Source organism: Colobus angolensis, unplaced genomic scaffold, assembly GCF_000951035.1.
Source record: "Colobus angolensis palliatus isolate OR3802 unplaced genomic scaffold, Cang.pa_1.0 Scaffold327, whole genome shotgun sequence".
NCBI classification, from domain to species: domain Eukaryota; kingdom Metazoa; phylum Chordata; class Mammalia; order Primates; family Cercopithecidae; genus Colobus; species Colobus angolensis.
The window spans coordinates 1424418-1444474 of NW_012116566.1; the positions used below are offsets into that span (position 1 = coordinate 1424418).

General features: G+C 38.8%; 1 protein-coding gene across 1 annotated transcript in view; it reads left to right on the forward strand.

Moving 5' to 3' along the window:
- The window catches only part of DNAH5 (dynein, axonemal, heavy chain 5), a 252270-nt gene that overhangs the window by 150517 nt on the left and 81696 nt on the right, over positions 1-20057 (forward strand). The window contains exons 49-55 of the mRNA XM_011951766.1: positions 53-266; positions 1561-1784; positions 4823-5021; positions 7416-7588; positions 12881-13011; positions 16464-16617; positions 17117-17384. Coding sequence (XP_011807156.1) covers positions 53-266; positions 1561-1784; positions 4823-5021; positions 7416-7588; positions 12881-13011; positions 16464-16617; positions 17117-17384 — 1363 coding nt within the window. The remainder of the gene's footprint in view (positions 1-52; positions 267-1560; positions 1785-4822; positions 5022-7415; positions 7589-12880; positions 13012-16463; positions 16618-17116; positions 17385-20057) is intronic.

Sequence of the window (20057 nt, forward strand, 5' to 3'; positions counted from 1 at the left end):
TTCCAGGGATGGAAAGGAATGATGCTTTAATTCTGAAAGTTGTCTTTCTTAGGTTACGAATGAGATAGTGCGACAGCTGATGGAACAAAATGGATTCTATAACTTAGAGAAGCCTGGGGAGTTCACCAACATCGTGGACATCCAGTTTTTGGCAGCCATGATCCATCCTGGCGGTGGACGCAATGACATACCCCAAAGACTCAAGAGGCAGTTCTCTATATTCAACTGCACGTTGCCCTCTGATGCTTCCTTGGACAAGATCTTTGGTAGAGTAAAAGTCGAGAGGGCGTGGGGTGGGAGGGCGAGGAAGAACACCTGCTTGTGTTCCTGCCTGAAAATCTTCACCCAAGAGCCACACAGAAAGCGCATTGGGTGACTCTTTGGTCTGCAGCCTCCATCACTCTCAAGCAGAGTGTTTCATTTCCTATAGGGATCGATTCTAGGTGTGTCCTGATTTGGATGCCTCGGTAGATCATTTCCATCTATGGTTTTCTTTAATTGTTTCTAACTTCTTAAGCAAGGAGGTTTAACATTAAATGAACATAGAAATGAAATTGTTTCCCCACAGATGAGATTGTTTCCTCATGGGTACATAGTTTTGAGGTCTCAATTGCTATGTTCCATGTCAAAAGTTTATGTAGGTGATACTTTAACCAACCCATAGAATGATTTTGGCCAAAGAAATAATGGCACCCAGAGTGCAGATTAGACAGTTTGAAATTCAGAGTAATTTACTGGATCGTAATAAGTTATTGATTAAATATGGAGTATTTCATAGGTAATTTAGCTGAACAATCACTAGCCAAATAAGTAACCATGTATGCCTACCTGAGTAATGATAATGCACTTATAACTTATCTGTGCAGGAAAGAATGTAAAGGTTTGAACACATTTATGTTAAGTATTTAGTTTACAATTTCTGAAGCTGCTATTGAGAAAAAGCTCATCAGGATTACCCTAATTAATTTCTGGCAAATGAAAATGTCATCTGGGTGCTCCAGGCTAGTGAAGTATGGCAGTACTCTCCCTTCAGTCACAGCAGTGAGTGAGGTCTGGAAACCAACAGACGTTGGAATTATCTAAGCTTGGGAAAAGTAAAATGGACCAGAAAGAATTTATCATTTCTAATTATTCCTTATTGCCTGGAAAATTTTACATATAAAGTAAATGAAAGTACTTCATAATGCATGGAAAGGCAACAACAGAAAGTAGAAACCTTAGAGGACTTATAAAAATATGTTTCTTATCTTATTATAAGGTAACTTCATACATTTATCTTTGTTACCCATTTAATAATATTGAAGTGGTGCAACCAGAGTTTTCAGCAGTATTTCTTAATCAATTTTTCCGTGTTTTGAATACCATATTCTTAAACCTGTATCTATTTTTTGGGATACTGTATTTGAAAAAGCAAGAGAACATTAACCTACTTTTCTTTTATATATGATTATCTATTAAAATGTTTATGACATGTGTGCAAACTCTATGCTATAATGCTTTTCATTTTCATTTAATTTCTTTGAATGGCTAATCAAAGTGCTATAATTTCCCCCTTTTCAGGTGTGATTGGGGTAGGCTACTACTGTACTCAGAGGGGTTTCTCAGAAGAAGTGAGAGATTCTGTCACAAAATTGGTGCCCCTGACACGCCGACTATGGCAGATGACCAAGATTAAAATGCTTCCTACCCCTGCAAAATTCCATTATGTGTTTAACCTACGAGATCTTTCTCGGATCTGGCAGGGAATACTGAACACTACTTCAGAGGTCATCAAGGAACCAAATGTAGGTGACACTGAAGAAAGAAAAGGAAATAACATTGCTATTAATCATATATTCTAAATATTTTTATTACTTTATTTTTTACTTGAACTATGAACATATTTTGGAATGTTTCAGCATGGGTATATTCTTTTCTTTACTGCATTTTAACTAACAATGAAAGAAGTAAATTATGTCAGAAAATGTCAATGATAAATTTCAATTAGGTTTGTGTTTAAGAGCATCATATACACAATTACTTTTTAATGAATAGAATAAAAGAAATAATTTTTATTTTCCCACTTCTAGTCTAAGAAGAAGATATGTTTCTTATACTAAATAATGGAAACAATCACTGTGGATTTTATTGTATAATAGTCTCCATATTTTAAGTTTGACATTTTAACTTAAAAAGTAATTATCTTTATAATAAATATTCAAAATTTAAAAATCCCATTTTGTTGATACTCATCCATGATTTTTCTTTTCCATGTAACTGGATGCACTAAAAGAATTACATACATTGGTAAAATTGAAGAGAGGCAGCAGATTACAAAGTTCATTTAATAGAAAAATGATCATTTGTACACACACTTGAATATGACATTTCCCAGTGTTATAAGAATTTCCCTCAAACTAAGAACGCTATGTAGGCATCCAGTATGCTTTTGTTCCAAAGCGTAGCCTATGTGCCCAGGCTAAGACAGGGCTGGCCTCTCTTTAAGCCTTTCTAGAGCTAAAGAAGTAATTAAGCAAATGGGTTTCAGGGGATTTCTCCATATAAACACACAGAGACAGTTAAAATATCAACAAAACTGTTCATTAAGCACAAGTGTTGGTTACTTAAAAAATCCACCTTTGTCCCAGATGCTTGCAATATAGGTAACCAAACTTGCTGATTATTTTTTCTTTTTTAAATTATTTGTTGATTTATTTTTAACTTTTATTTTAGGTTTGGGGGTACATGTGAAGGTTTGTTCCATAGGTAAACATGTGTCGTGGCAGCCTGTTGTACAGATTATTTCATCACCCACGTATTAAGCCCAGTACCCAAAAGTTATCTGTTTGCTCCTCTCCGTCCCCTAACCTTGTACCCTCAAGTCTGTCATTTCCGTCTTTGTGTTCATGAGTTCTCATTATTTAGCTCCCACTTATAAGTGAGAACATGCGGTGTATTAGTCCATTTTCATACTGCCATAAAAACTGCTGGAGACTGGGTAATTTGTAAAGAAAAGAGGTTTAATCGACTCACAGTTCAGCATGTCTGGGGAGGCCTCAGGAAACTTACAATCATGATGGAAAATGAAGAGGAAGCAAGGCACCTTCTTCATAAGATGACATGAAGGAGAAGTGCAGAGCAAAAGGGGAAGAACCTCTTATAAAACCCTCAGATCTCGTGAGAACTCACTCAGTATCAGGAGAACACCGTGGGGGAAACCTCCCCTATGATTCAGTTACCTCCACCTGGTCTCTCCCTTGACATGTGGGGATTATGGGGATTACAATTCAAGATGAGATTTGGGTAGGGACGTATCATGTGGTATTTGGTTTTCTGTTCCTGCGTTAGTTTGCTGAGGATAATGGCCTCCAGCTCCATCCATGTTTCCATGAAAGACATGATCTCATTCTTTTTTATGGCTGCATAGTATTCCGTGGTGTATAGGTAACACATTTTCTTTATCCAATCTGCCATTGATGAGCATTTAGGTTGATTCTGTGTCTTTGCTGTTGTGAATAGTGCTGCAGTGAACATTCACGTGCATGTGTCTTTATAGTAGAATGGTTTATATTCCTCTGGGTATATACCCTGGGATTTCTGGGTCAAATGGTAGTTCTGCTTTTAGCTCTTTGAGGAATCACCATAGAGCATTCCACAATGCTTGAGCTAATTTACACTCCCACCGATAGCATATATGTGTTCTCTTTTCTCTGCAACCTTGCCGGCATCTGTTACTTTTCAGCTTTTTAATAATAGCCTTTCTGACTGGTTTGAGATTGTATCTCATAGCGGTTTTGATTTGCATTTCTCTAATGATCAGTGATGTTGAGCTTCTTTTCATATGTTTGTTGGCCACATGTATGTCTTCTTTTGAGAAGCATCTGTTAATGATATTTTGGGGAAAACTCACTTTCCTTCCTACAGAGAAGTGAGAGTCTGTTTAGCAGCGTGAATATTTTAACTTGATTTTTTTCCCTCAAAGTTATTTACAAGTTAATGGAATTGTTGAAGTCAGTTCTCAAAGATTATTATTGAAGTATCCGTTTTTGATGCTTATTTTAAATCAGCATAAACAATTCCAGCAATTGATGTTATAATAAACTTTTGTCTTAACTGAATCATTGAATATACTTCACTGAACTCCTTTTATATTCAGGCAACCAGATAGCATTCTATCGCTAGTAATGCAATGGCTTAAAAATCTGTAACTTGAAAAATGTTATGAAGCTAAGAAATTTCCACCAGTCTTTCATATAAAATAATGAGCTTACACATACATTTGTTGTTCTTGCTATATAAACAGGAGTATTGAGCAATTACTTTCCTCAACTTTCAGTTAACTCTGGGCCTTGGATTATCTGGATTAGGTGCTGGCTTTCTTTTGTTCAGATAATCCAGTTTTTGCCACAAATTTTATTCACTTTGTGTTAAGTGAATACACCTTTGTAATTTTTCAGTTGTATACATGAGAGTTGTTCATGTTCTATATCTTATGTTGTACTCTGGCCACATGAAGGTAGATGTCTTATTAAAAGACTAAGTTTTCACAAACTGAAGACTCTTACGTAGAATGTTAGTTTGTTGATTGGTCAGAGCAATTTTCAATATTATTGTTGGAGGATTTTTTCTTCTTAACTCAGAGACTGCAAATGAGCAGACTACTTTCTATTTAATATACTTAAATGATACCCATTTGAAGTGAAGTTGAGCATATTTGAACCCTAACTTTTTAAAATGTTGCATCTTAAATCAGGAAGAATAATACTGTACAGTACTGTCAACTTGAATTCCCAGTTACGGCATAATAGGAATTACTAACACATTTTAATTATACGTTCAACAGGACCTGTTAAAGCTCTGGAAGCATGAATGTAAACGTGTTATAGCTGACCGTTTCACAGTGTCCAGTGATGTGACCTGGTTTGATAAGGCTTTAGTAAGTTTGGTAGAGGAGGAGTTTGGTGAAGAGAAAAAACTCTTGGTGGATTGTGGAATTGACACATATTTTGTGGATTTCTTGAGAGATGCACCTGAAGCTGCAGGTAAATTATTGAAGTGGAATTTGGAATTCCCCAAAAGGTGTTCCCTACAGGGAAATCTGAAGACAGAAGATTCAGTTTCTGGATGTTGAGTTTCTTTGTAGTAAACTTTACTGATACAAGCCTGAGATATAGTAGATGCTCAATAAAACTAGGATGAGTGAATAAATGCATGATCATGGAGTTTAAAGATGAACTATTTTATGCATATCATGCTTGGATAGTAAAGTAGAGTGGGGAGGCAGGATAGGGTAGGAGAGAGTGCACAAGACTTGCAGTCTGGCAGATAGAGGTGAGTTTGAGGAAGGAATCCACCACACATTAATTAGCTGAGAATCTCGGCACTCTCTTGAACCTCATTCTCCTCATTTATAAAAGTAAAAGTGTTACTATATGCATCACATGCACCGTGGGGAGTCCATGAAATGTTATCTGTAGAATGGCTTGGGCAGTCTATGGCCTGTAGTCACTGCTAAATGAAAGGCAGCAAATATAATGATAATTATTATTCAGGTCATCCTGAATGTTGAAAATAAAAAGGAAAACTTCCAAATGTATGAGAGGGTCATTAAATGTAATTGGAATGAGATGGCTGATGTGGGGCAAGCTTTTGTGATTATGGTTCCAGGGGAAATTGAGATACATGACTTTTCTTATGAAAAGAGGCAGTGCTCCACTTTTTTCCCCCTCAGAAGTAACTAGGCTTAATTAAAAATATTTTTCTTTCATTTAATAACCTCTTCTAATACTGAGGATGGATTTTAAGTTAATTTGCCGATTTTTACAAGCATGTTTAAAAACATGCTATGTATATCTTGAAAATGATTGGAAACGACTAGGCAGTGCCTCTCTAGATTTGATAACCGTAAGTGTGATCTGTCAACAGTTTCTGAGTGACAATTGCAAAAGAATGTTTATTTCTGGTGATGCAATTGGAATGATCCTTCTACAGAAAGAAGCTGACACATTTTATTTTAATCAGGTCAAACACATACAAAAATCCTGTAAGAGTAAGGGTACAAGGTAATTAAAATTTATGTAATTTATTCCCTGTAATTCAGAAGGATAAATAACCAGATTATGATTTTTCAAGGACCAAAGCACAACTGCTGCATTTTGGGGGCCTGGGGGGAGGGTCTAGAGACAAATGCATAATCTTTTGTGTCATTGAGACACTTTGTTTCTCAAAGCTTGATTTGGGCATTTATGAGAGTTGTGACTATTGGAATTTGATTAGTGAGAACTTTGCAGATAGGTCAGTCTTAATGATTGTGTTAAACCATCTCCTTGTTTTTTATCAAAAGGTTAATATAGTATTATGTTAGGACACAGTCAATTGAAAATAATTATATGCCGTAAGATTTGAAAGATCCACTCATTCTTCTCGTATCCAGTGAAATTCTAAGTTGTTATTGGTATATTCAGCTAATGTGTCCCTTTTCTTCCCCTGCTACTAATGTTAATTGATTGTGAATTTATAGATGCCCCATTTAGCTTTTTCTTGGGTATTATGATTTTTTTTTTTTTTGAAACAGTCTTGCTGTGTTGCCCAGTCTGGAGTACAAGCTTGGCTTATGGCAACCTTGGCCTCCTGGCGAGTCTCCTGCCTCAGCCTCCCGAGTAGCTGGGACTACAGGCACACACCACGAGGCCTAGCTAATTTTTGTAATTTTAGTAGAGATGGGGTTTCACCATGTTGGTCAGGCTGATCTTGAACTCCTGACCTCAAGTGATCTGCCCACCTCAGCCTCTGCTTTGTAGTTAACACTGTAAAAGTGTTAAGCTGGTATATTTTGTGTTTCTAATTTTTTTAAAAAGTATATTGATTTTAATACATCTTGCCCTAGTGAAATAATCTAATCTGTTTATTCATTTAGGAAATTATCTTTCTATTTCTCTCAACCCTCCACCCCATATTCTAAGTCACTTCTATTTTTACCACTGAGCTGAGATTCGTGAATTATAAAAATTTCCTGAGTAAATGCAGTAATTTTTTTTTTATTCTTATCAAACAGTTATGCAATTCTTAACTTCCCTTGCTGATTCTGACATTCAGTCCCTACTATTTTGACTTTCACTTGACCATTAAGCTAATATATATGGGAGGAGCTTTGAAATGCCAACAATCAGTTATGGGTTCAAATTCAATTCAATGACGATAACATTATTTGAAATTGACTTGCTAGATAGGAAAGTACAGAGACTGCATATGATCACAAAAATCCTAATGCTTCTATTGTTTTCTTTCTTCTGTTTTTGCAAAATGCACACTGTGGCATTTTGCTTAAAATGAATGTTATTCAGTATTAGGCTGTAGAGCTTTGATTGCATTAATTTAGGTTGAAGGCAAAATGCAGGTATTTGAAGAAACTTAACTGATTCTTCTTTCCCACCAAGGTGAAACATCTGAAGAGGCTGATGCTGAAATGCCTAAAATATATGAGCCAATTGAATCTTTTAGTCACCTAAAACAGCGTCTGAATATGTTCCTGCAGCTGTATAATGAGAGCATCCGTGGCGCCGGCATGGACATGGTGTTCTTTGCAGATGCCATGGTTCACTTAGTCAAGGTACGGTAGGTGGCCACTCCGAGTAGTGCCTTGTGGTAGTGACAGACATTTGGTTTCACGCCAGAGTCCTCTCCCTCTTTTATTTTCATTTCCTAGGAGAATCTTCAGTTTAAAATTAGACTCCATGCTATATTCCAATTTAATTTCTAAGCTGAATGCAACATGTCGCACCTTATAGGCTTGAAATAAGAGCCTGTGTACTTTAAATGTGTGATGTGATAATTTTATTCAGTGTTTCTATATAGCTTCCAGCTCCATGGTTTCACCACGGAGGCTGAATATGGTTGACATCTGAGTTCAGAGCACAGGCAAAGTCTGCATCTTTTTGTATCATGCAAAGAATATCCTATAAAAAATAGTACATAAGCCTTGAGGACATTATGTTATGTGAAGTAAGCCAGCCTCAAAAGGGCAAATATTGTATAATTCTACGCATCTAAATGCCCAGTGTAGCCAAAATCAGAGACGAAAAGTAGAATGGAGAATTCCAGGATTGGGTGGAGAGGGGATTGGGGAGTTAGTGTTAAATGGGTACAGAGCTTCAGTTTTGCAAGATGAAAAGCGTTGTGGAGATCAGTGGTGCTGATAGTTGCACAACAATGTAAATGTACTTAATGATATTGAACAGTATACTTAAAAATGGTTACGGTGGTAAATTTTAGATTATGTGTATTTTACCATGATTAGAAACAATAATTTAAAAATAGTGTATAAACAGTTGACTTTGAGATGAAAATTCTGTTAGAAGGAAATCTACCAGGAAAATATAATTTCTATTCTAGTTTGTCATATGAGAAGGGGTTCCCAACCCCTGGGCCACAGACCAGTACCTATCTGTGGGCTGTAGAGAACAGGGCTGCACAGCAGGAGGTGAGCAGCAGGTAAGCAAGTGAAGCTGAGCTCTGCCTCCAGCGGCATCAGATTTTCATAGGAGAGCGAACCCTATTGTGAACTGCTCACACGAGGGGTCTAGGTTGCATGCTCCTTATAAGAATGGAATGCCTGATGATCAGTCACTGTCTCCCATCACCCTCAGATGGGACCATCTAGTTGTAGGAAAACAAGCTCAGGACACCCACTGATTTTACATTATGGTGAGCTGCGTAATTATTTCATAATAAATTACAATGTAATAATAATAGAAATCAACTGCACAATAAATGTAATGCGCTTTAATCATTCCCAAACCATCACCCAGCCCCCACCTCCCATCCGTGGAAAAATTGTCTTCCACGATCCTGGTCCCTGGTGCCAAAAAGGTTAGGGACTGCTGATATGAGTCATTACCGTATCCATTTTTAGGACAGTTCATCCTGAAAGGTTGGAAGTAAAATATATTATTTTGTTTGAAAACATATGTGACTTAATTTATCTACAGTGCAAGATAATGCCATTTAAAATCCATTGTTGATATTCTCACTTTGTTGATATTCTCACTTTGTTGATATCAACTGCTTTTCCAGACTACATCCTTTTAGTTAGAAAGAAAATGATTCGACCTTGTCTTCCATGACTTAGGTTCAACCGTGAGGAACCACTGCACAATTACAAATTGTCACCTCTAGAAATTACTGAATCTACAAATGGAAGGGGTTTTAGAGGTTATCTAGTCAACCATTCCGCTGAATATAGGGATTGCCTGCCTGCTCCATTTCCCTGCAAGAAAGTGAGAAAAGCATTTCTGCAAGGCTGGAGTGAGTCAGAGAGAGGGAAGGAAGACAGAGAGGTTGTTCAGGAGTTGGGTCTCCCCAGCACGAGGGCACTTGGCTTGGCAACTCTGTGGATTCACAGAATCTGAGACATCTGTACTGAATTATGAGCTCAAATATTCTTCCAAAGCCAACTATAAATAACATTTTGAAATTAGCTCTTAATTTATAGTTGATTAAGAGTTGTTTCAGGAAGAATAAACATTATGTCATTTTTAATAATTAAAAGGAAGAAAAAGAAAAGGGAAAATGTATTTTCTAAATGAATATTACCAAAGGCAATTTCATTGCCTGCCTGCTAGAGACAGAATCCGATTGACCTGGGATTTCATAGCTCAAGCTGAAGAGGCAGTTATTTATGTTAAGTGTCGTGCTTGAGCAAGTTCACCAGAACTGCCGCTTTCTCCATGATTCGCAGCCCAGATGAAGAGTGAGGAGGCTTTCTCGAAACACTTCGGGTGTGATGTTGGAGGTGTGAAGGCCTCGGTGCCGGGGCCTCGCTGGTGTTTTCTCTCACTCTCTGCCTCTTGTCTGTCTGCTCTGGAATTGGCCGAAGAATCCGTGACTAGAGTTTTTGAGCTAACATGTTGCATTCTTCTCCACTTCCCAGCTGGCCCTGTCTTGTCTCATCTTTTGTGCACAGTGCATCCACACTCTGTGTCATGCTGCTGTGAGCCTTGAAATATGTGGCCTAGTTACACGGCACAATAGAAGCCAAGAGTCAGAATTACAGACAAAAACTGCAGCGAAACAGGATATGATATGAGACCAAGCCTATTTCTTAGTTCCTTTCTTTGTTAGAAACTCAATTTTCTTTCAATACAGTGTATCTGTGTGATACCTCTTTTGTCTCTTTGGTGAAAGTTCAAACCATGGTGTACATGGTTTTGCATGATCTAGTTCCTGCTTACCAGCCAGCCTCCTGAGTCATGCTCTGCCTGGTGTGTGATCCAGAACAACAGGCTGCTTGTGGGTAAACACATCATGATCCTGGAGCGCCTCCCCAACATGCATTCCCCACCCATACTACCTTGTGGAAAGTTTATCTGTGTGTTTGTCTCCCTATCAGAAGATTAGACTGTAGTAGGGTGGGTTCCCGTCTTAGTGACCTCAGTCTTGACAGGATAGTCCACCACTGAGAACCACACAGAGAATCTGGATACATTGTTTGGAATTTAATCAAGTCCCCCAGATAAGTCTAAACAATCCTTTGCTGCCTTATTTCCTGATATTTCGATACCCCATACTGAAGTTCTCACCTCAGGGGACACTGCAGGCCTTTTGCTAATTCTGAGATTTTGTGTGTCTCACTCCTTCTTAAAAGGTAGCTCAGCCCGTGCCTGGCACACCACCTTCTTTGTGTGATATACTTCTAGTCATCCAGGTCAAAGTCCAGCTCAGCACCTGAGACTTACCTCACCCAGGCGGGGATGTTTCCCCGGCATTCTTTCCTCTGGTTGCCATCACTCCTGTCTCTGTGCCAGTGCTCCCTGTGGCTCATGACCCCAGCCTCTGTCCCCTGTTCCAGTGTGAGCTCCTGAGGGGCAGGGTGGACATTACTCATTTTTGAATACTCGCTGGTGAAATTGAAAATGCATATCTCCATCACACAATCTGCGTGTAACAGGACAAAATAGCCGTATTTGAGGGTCTCACTGGATTTAACTAGATGATGAGGTTTTGAGTCTGCTTTGCAAGCCTTCTCTGTTCATGGTTCTGTTCCTTTGTCACATATGTTTTGCGCGTTTACCATGTGTTGGAAACTGAGAATAGAACATTTTAATATAAGACCTTGGCCCAGTTCCAAGTAAAGGTTTTGGGATGAAGATTCCTTAATACCTAATTAACAACATCTTGATATATCCACCCACATCAAACAAAGGAAATGATGATGGTTGAAAAGTGGCAACCAAGGAAAGACACAGAATGTTCTAGTGTGGCTTCCAGTAGCTCCTTACTTGCCCCGTCTTTCCCTCCTGAAGCTGTGTCAGGGGAAGAGCTGAAGAGGCATATATGACCCTCTCCACCCACAATGACTTTGGCGAGAATCACATAGAGGAGACAAGCAGGAGGCTGGAAAAACAGGGCATGTGCACTTGCCAGTCCTGCAGGTTCTCAGGTCCACATAGAGATGGAAAACATGTTATCCTTTTCCCAAGGTTCACACTAAGCTGGGGAAAGTAATTCAAAACTAGGCATATTTTCAGTAGAAGTAGAATGTGCTGCAGCTAGTGAGAGAATTCTGAGAAAGGATGTTTAACAAAACCTTGGCAGAATGCAGAGCCCCAGTGACCGCAGGAAGGTTCCCTGGCCATGGAGAAGTGACCCCTTCCAGTCCTTGCCCAGCCTCTATCATTCTTCTAAGAAAAGTGGACATTGCAGTGATAACCCTAGGCTCAAACTGCAGTTAGGAGGGAAAGAGAAACAGTTCTCGCATAAAGTATAAAGAACATCAAGGGGAATTCTATACTCAGTCTCTCTTGGGTAGGTTTGGAAGACTGATGGTGTAATTAGTCCATTCAACACAAACGAAGCCAAATAAACATGGACTTCTGCCACAAGGGGGCTGTGGAATAGTCTGGGGCTATTGAACAGCGTGAAGTGCCCCCCGCCCCCCCCACCGCCAATCTATAATCACTTATTGGTAGATAGCTTAGGTATCACTGTCTTTGCCAAGTAATAGGAGGGTGTTTATGCTCATTTTCTTTCTTTTTAAAATCCCAACATCTATACCACATGTATTAGTTCATTTTCATGCTGCTGATAAAGACACACCCAAGACTGGGAAGAAAAAGAGGTTTAATTGGACTTACAGTTCCACATAGCTGGAGAGGTCTCAGAGTCACGGTAGGAAGCGAAAGACACTTCTTACATGGCAGTGGCAAGAGGAAAAATGAGGGAGATGCAAAAGCGAAAACCCCTATCAGATCTTATGAGACTTAGTCACGACCACAGGAACACTATGGGGGAAGCGACCCCCATGATTCAGTTATCTCAGTTATCTCCCACAGGGAGACATTTCCCACCACAACACGTGGGAATTATGGGAGTACAATTCTAGATGAGATTTGGGTTGGGACACAGCCAAAGCATATCACCTTATTTTGGGGGGTTTTCTTCCCTTCAATTTAAATTTGAACGCTTTTCAAATGTGGAGGATATTCTAATCAACCACATGCCCTGCATGCCAAGGGTAGACATTGTTCTGACATTTCTGTTCTTCCTATCATACCCTATTAGGTCGGACCAACTAACAGGAGTCCTCAAAGTCCCCTTTAGATAGAGATAGATACCTCCTTTAAAAGCCAGAGCAAGCACAGTCTGCGCTGTGTGCTGACTTTTCTGCCCTGGTGTCCTCCTGGTTTCTAAAGGCACACCCCATGGTTCCCACCCCATCTGATGCAGCCCAACACTGTTCTATTTCAGAAGTGCCCTCATTCCTTCAACGAATATCTCCAGTCTGATCTTGAGACACCTGTATCTTCCAAAATAATAATTAGACCTCATTCATATAGTGAATAAATAGGAAAAATAGAACATTTACGTGTTGAAAGATACATGCTTTTTTTGTTCTGTATTACAGATCTCTCGTGTCATTCGTACTCCTCGGGGAAATGCCCTCCTGGTCGGGGTGGGCGGATCAGGAAAGCAGAGCCTGACGAGGTTGGCGTCATTCATTGCCGGCTACATTTCCTTCCAGATCACTCTGACGAGGTGACAAGCTTTTACTTTAACTAACCTAACATGGATTTTGATAAAAGGTGCTCAGAGGCCACCTGAAGTTCAAATGCATTTCCCTTACATATAAAGAGTCACAGTCGTTTTCCTCCTTGAATGTTGACTTATCATCTTCCTCGGTCAACCTTTGTCAGAGACCATAAACATTTCACATTCATAATTTGCTTTTGAAATATTTTGAACTCTTACTTAGTAGCCGCCTCCCTGCTTTTATGTTATATATGACAGTGTCTTACGTGCACTTCTTTTGGTGAATTTCAGAAGAAAATTGTCCCTATTGAGTGTTAATTCAGATTTCAAGAATGTTAATACAATGGAAAAATAGATGAATATTGGTTTACTCATTCAAACGTTTCAAAATAGTTATTGAACGCTGCCTATGTGTTAAGCCCTGGCTACGTGAGCGAGGTGAGTCTAGCTGTATTGTCAGTAGGTGAGCGAGGTGAGTCTAGCTGTATCGTCAGGGACCTTGTAGCAACTCAAGGGGACAGACAGTTAAGCAACCAACTCACCCAATAAGGTGTGATTCATAGGCACCATCCATGATAAGGAAATACATGCAGACCAAATCCTATTGAAGCTTGAGGGAAGAACTCCCAACCTAGTCTAGGGGATGATTAGAAAAGACTTCCTGGAGAAAGTGATTAAACTGAAACCTCGATATGGGAAGACTGAGAGCTGAAGAACAGTAAAGTGTGTTCCAGGCAGAAGAATCAGCACAGGTGAAGTCAGCCCTGGAGGAAGTTCAATACTGCAGAGTGTACAGTGTAGGGTGGCAAGTGGGAATGGAAGAGAAATGAAGGCCTTTTAAAGTGAAGATAAAAAGACGGACTTCATCCCAGAGCAATAGGAAACCATTGATGAGTTGCCCCTAGGGAGGACGTGTCAAGTACATTTTATGTACAGAAAATAGACAGACGGAACTAAATTGGAATAGTTATAAGGCTGTTTCAGGGGTCTGGGCAGGTGTCATGAGTAGCAGCAGTGAGAATGGAGAATGGAGAGTGGAGATGGAAGAGATCATCAGGAAGTTGGAGCTTCAGGGCTTGGTGCATCCTGGTTTCTGGCTTGGGAAACTACCTAGATGGTGCTGCTACTTATCAAGACAGGGAAACCCAGAGGAGCTGACCACAGATGTGGGTGTAGTGTAGGGAGAAAACATAATTAGCACATGAAAAGTGAACATGAAGAGATACACAGAGGTGATTCGGAGAGGTGAAACAGATTTTTCAGGATTAGCCAAGATAAGGTTAGAACCAGGAGGCCAGTTTGGGAAGTTAGGTTGGGCTGAAAATCATTTGACATTAATTTCTAGGTGTAGGAGCAAGAGGTCGGGCACTGATGAGCAGAACATGTTGCTGACCTGTCTCATTGAGGGAGGCCCATAGGTACCTGCTAGGATGAAGGCTGGAAGTTACTAAGCATTGGGTTTGGAGATTCACATATTTAAGCTATTGTTACACTTTGTGTTTTGTCTGACCTATAGGGTTCTTCTTGGAGAATAAATCCAAAGATTACTGTTTAATTCAAGTACTGGGACAGAAAGAAATAATTCTAGTTACATTGCATATGATTCTTCTAGTTTTTGGTTAGGAACCAACCTACGTAAAAGACAACTTGTACAGGAAAGGGATGGGAATCAAATTTTTGTTCCTAACATTTGTATAAAACCTTGTAGTTTTCAAAGCACTTTTATATGCATGAGCTACTTTGATCTTCAAAAGAACCTCATGAGTTAGTGGGACAGATAGCAGTAGCCCATCTTGCAGCTGAAGCTCAGAGAGGCTATGGCTTGCCCATCATCTTCGATCTATCTGGGAATTGATTGTAAGATTTCCAGTTTCTAGTCTGGTGTGACTATTACTTCACCACAATGGCATAGCCAGCGTATTCAACCACAACTCTCACTGTGGCAGACTAGTTCCTCTACATGTCACACCAGGAATGATCCATTACTGATGAGACGAAGGGCCAGGGTTTTTCTTTCCTTTTCATAGCTTTCAAGATGTTATCAAACTTCTAAAGGCTTTGTACAGCCATGTGGCTAACGCTGAGATGCAAGAGCCTCTCACTTGGGAAGCACGATTATTTGTTAGGTGTCTTAGGTCATATTATTTGAGGCAGTGGGCCCTTGAGATCCAAGAGACTGGGTTGAAAATTTTCCCCATATCACAAGAAGCTGGGTGAGATGTTTTCCTTTTCCTTTCTCCCTTCCTTTCTCCCTTCCTTTCTTCCTTCCTTCCTTCCTTCCTTCCTTCCTTCCTTCCTTCCTTCCTTCCTTCCTTCCTTCCTTCCTTCCTTCCTTCCTTCTCTTTCTTTTTCTTTCTTGGAGGCTGTATCTTTGAATTGTTTTCTGATCTCTTGAATCTCACTTCTCTAGGTGTCTTCTAGAAGTATTTGTATTTTGAGTTCTCGGATGTCACTTCTCTAGGTGTCTTCTAGAAGTATTTGTATTCTGAGTTCTCGGATGTCACTTCTCTAGGTGTCTTCTAGAAGTATTTGTTTTCTGATCTCTTAGATCTCACTTCTCTAGGTGTCTTCTAGAAGTATTGATGCATGGTTGTGATATTTCCAATTCTAGGGTATAGGTTACAGAAGTTAGAAAAAGGTAGAGTTAAGTATTCACTAGTTTTTAAAAAAATCAGATGGCTCTTTGCTCTTGCACTCTGAATTCTGAGTTTATTTAGTGACTAAAGTAGGAATAATAATTTAGTAAGTCTAAGTCTCCAGAATTGGGATAATTTTATTTATACTTTTGGCATAATGTAGCACTCCACAGTGGAAACTCTCTAATATTTCTTGATTGTAGGTTTACTTCCACCTAAAGATCACTTTGGGTAGTTAGAGAACCTTCAGAGTGGGATATTTCATAACATTTCCAGGTATTCTAATACAGTGTACTGATTGCTCAGAAAACAAGCTCATTTATGTATAATACAAACATGCAATGATGATAATGGTGTTGGGGGATGAGGAAGGCATTGTTTATAGCATGGCATCTCACCCACCCTGTATAACCAAAGCTTGCATTTATTTAGTTTAATTTGTGAATTGTCATCTCAAATACCCATTGCCAATCAAATATCAGTAATTGAATTTGACTTTTCTATTATCATTGTCAAAAAATTTTCAAAATGATGCATTTTGAAATGTAATGACATTTGGTTGTGGTAAAAATTTTATTTTTGTTCCAGGTTGACTTTTCAGTATAGTTTTTTGTGTGTGTGCAAAAACATTAATTATAATGTTTTGTGAAATGTGGAGTTTTAAAAATTAATCGATAACATTCATATAGAACACATACCTATATAATGGAACAAAATCAGCATTTTTTTGTTGTTAGCTAAATGGCATAATGCATTGTTACAAGGTTCTTTCCCTCTCATGAAAACATTTTGGCTAATGACAAAATGAAAATATGTCTTTAGATCCTACAACACATCAAATCTGATGGAAGATCTGAAGGTTTTGTATAGAACGGCTGGTCAGCAAGGCAAAGGAATCACTTTTATTTTCACAGACAATGAGATTAAAGATGAGTCATTTTTGGAATATATGAACAATGTTTTATCATCAGGTGAGGTAGGAATTCATTTATTCTTTATGTGTTTTATCCCTTCAGATTTCCTTCAACTTAGAGCTCTACATATTTTCTTCCGTTAATGGCATGAAAAGTGCTATTGGGAATGGGTATTAAGTCATCAGTATGAAGGATGGATTTTTCTATTGGGTTTTTGAAGAATAAAACTCTACATCAAAATTTGGAGCTAGGCATTTAAAACATCAGTGAATGTTCCAAGTAACAAATGAAAAAAACAGAAGAGCAAAGTTAGAAAGAAAGCTAATTAGATTTTTGGCATGTCCGTTTACTCCCTCCCAGAGCTACAGCTTTGCAGTTAATAGTAGAATCATTTGTTTATTTTAAAACGTGGTGTATTTCATCTTGAAAACTTTCAGTTAATTTTCGATAGGTGAGTTCAAGAACATGAACGGAGAAAAGACATTCTGTGTATTAAGCTCTACATTTTGATGTATTTTCCTACGTGTGTACTGAATTTGCATGCTTGTACTTCTTTTTAAGGTCTCTAATCTATTTGCGCGAGATGAAATTGATGAAATTAATAGCGACCTGGCGTCGGTCATGAAAAAAGAATTCCCCAAGTGCCCTCCTACCAATGAGAACCTGCACGACTACTTCATGAGTCGGGTCCGACAGAACCTTCATATTGTACTCTGCTTCTCGCCAGTTGGGGAGAAGTTTCGAAACAGAGCTTTGAAGTTCCCTGCCTTAATTTCAGGATGCACAATTGACTGGTTCAGCCGATGGCCCAAAGATGCTTTAGTTGCTGGTTAGTATGGAAATGTTTATGCCAGGCTTCTGCTTTATAGTGTTTACTTACTTATTTACATTCTCTGCTGTTTGCTGTCTCTCTGCTGAGTTGAGTAACTCATTCTGTCGAATATTTGAGAATTTCTATTATAACATGATGCTCTTTCTTGTTTGGTGGCTAATTTTTCTCAGAGTGTAGTTTTTAGAGAATAGTATTCAGTTTGTATCCCATTGGGTTAGTGTTCAAGGATTCTAGTTTTTTCAGGGATGCTTGAAGTCTCTGCCTCAGCTGGATCTCCAGGCTGGCTCCAGGATGTCACAGGAAGGCACAGAAGTTTAATTTCATGGACAGCATTTGTGTTCTTTTTAAGTAGGTTTGTTAGCCCAAGAGTGGTTAAAGCCAAGTATCTCTTGGATATTTCCTTCTCAAGGCTGCAATGCTGAGAATCAAAGAGGAAAACATTATCCAGCAATTCTCTGCTGGTTTCTGTCCTTGACAAAAGACGTTAAGCAGCATGGTCTCTGACTGGACCCTTTGCTGCTTCTGCTTCTTTCTGATCTTCCGTGCCATGGATCATTAGTGCTTCCTTACTTTGCAAATGAAATTGGAACATAAAAATAGTAGAGGAGAGGTTAGAGAGCATACATTTAGCTTTTTGTTTTTTGTTTTCTTTGAAAGTTTTTGGTGAGAAATTGTCTGTTGATATTTTAAAAGATGTAGATACCCAGGTCTCATCCCTATTACATCAGAACATCAGGAGAACCCTGATTCAGGACAGTAGTTTTCAAACTTTTAAAAATGTTTTATGCAGAAGAACCTTATTTCCCAGTAATACCTTACAAGTAGTCCTGGTAGATAAAACAGTGAAAAGTGGATGGGGGTTGTGGGAGGAAGTGTTCTGGAGCCTCATCCTGTTATTCCCCACTTCTGCTGCCCTCACCATTTCCTCTACAGCTCTATGGTACCCCATCTGAGAATGACTGATTAACCAAGAGATGCCCTTTAGAGAAGGAAAAACTGAAGAGCATGAAGTTGAGGGTTGCCATAGGTAGGAAAGTTAGTAAGATCAGTACTGAGACTGAAACCTAGGTTATCTCTCTATCTATCTATCCATCTATCTATCTCTATTATCTATCTAAATATCTATCTATTAATATCTATCTATCCATCCATTATCTATCCATCTATCTATTATCTGTCTATTATCTATCCATCCATCCGTCCATCCATCCATCTATCCATCCTCTATTTATTGATCATCTATCAATTACCTATTTTTAAAACAAATTCTTATCTACTGGGGAAGTTTTATTCTCAGTGCATCACTATTGACAATAGTGGTTTTCCAATCTGTGGCTTTTAAACACAGACTATTTTGACATGTTTGGGAAATAAATGTACAGCACAGTTCTGTCTTTTGTCTTGTAAAGTTTGAGAAAAGACCAGTGGTTTAAAATTTAAAGTCCCATAAAAGTTTAAATATAACTGGAGGTAAGATTTTAAAACTCAAGTAGGATATACATGCAGAGCACAGATCAAGAGTATTTCAGAGCTGTGTTAAAGTTTATTATGAAATACAGTTATCAGTATGCAAGTACTTCATAAAATGCTCTGTAAGGTATTATCACTAACAATAAAAATAACAATTTCAGGTGACAGATACTGTAAATGCCATAATTAAGATGATTTAAATATGAAGCTCTTTTTATTAAGTTCCTATTTCAGTCATCTCTTCTTTTGTAGACAAAGGTCTTATTGATCCTTCCTTTGTTAATTTCTCATTGTCCCATTCTTTTAAATCTTATCACACCAACCCAAACCAAGATTACATGGAGGGCAGAGAAACTTTCTTTTCTTTATCCTCAGTCACTAGCAAATATCCCGACCTTGATGCATGAATCTATTTGTTCGTTTATTCAGAATGTACATATTGAGCTTCACGATGTTATTGGACAGACTCAAGACAAGACAGACTTGTCAACAGACGCAAGACAGACTCAATTCTATACTCCAGAGTCTCTCCCCAGGAAAGCTCATCCACAGTCTCCTTTATAATATGTGCCATCAATTTTTTCTCCAGTCTAGTCTGTCTCCTGGCTTGAAATCTGTGTAGTCAACTGCCTGCCTGGTCCATTCTTATGGATGCTTCACAAGTTTCTTAACCTCAAAATGTCTGAAACTCAAAATGTCTCCCCCTTTCAGGAAGGGCCATTATCGCTCATCAAACTAGGCAACCTGAGACCCCTTTGTTGTCAACAACTCCCCTTTCTCCAGCTCTCAAGTCTCACCCATCACCAAGTCAACTCCCTTTCACTGACATCCTAGGCCAAGCTATCATTGCTGCTCACCTGGAAAACCCAAATAGCTTTCTAATGATCTCTTCACCTCTTTCACCTGTCCCCCATCCATCTCACATTGCAGACAGAAAAATGGTAAAAACACAAACACAGGTGCATTTGTTTCTGCTTAAAACCTTCCATGTCTTCCTGTTGTTCCTAGGAAAAAGCACAACCTTTAGCATGACCTTCATGCTGGGAAGAGCTGACCCTACCTACCTCCCCAGCCTCTCCTGAGGTCCCTTTTCCTTCCTGCTCTGTTTTCCTGGATCCTTGAATATGCTTTTTTTTAAAAATTTTTATTTATTTTTATTTATTTATTTTTTTGCGGTTATTTTCCATGCAATGCTGTCCT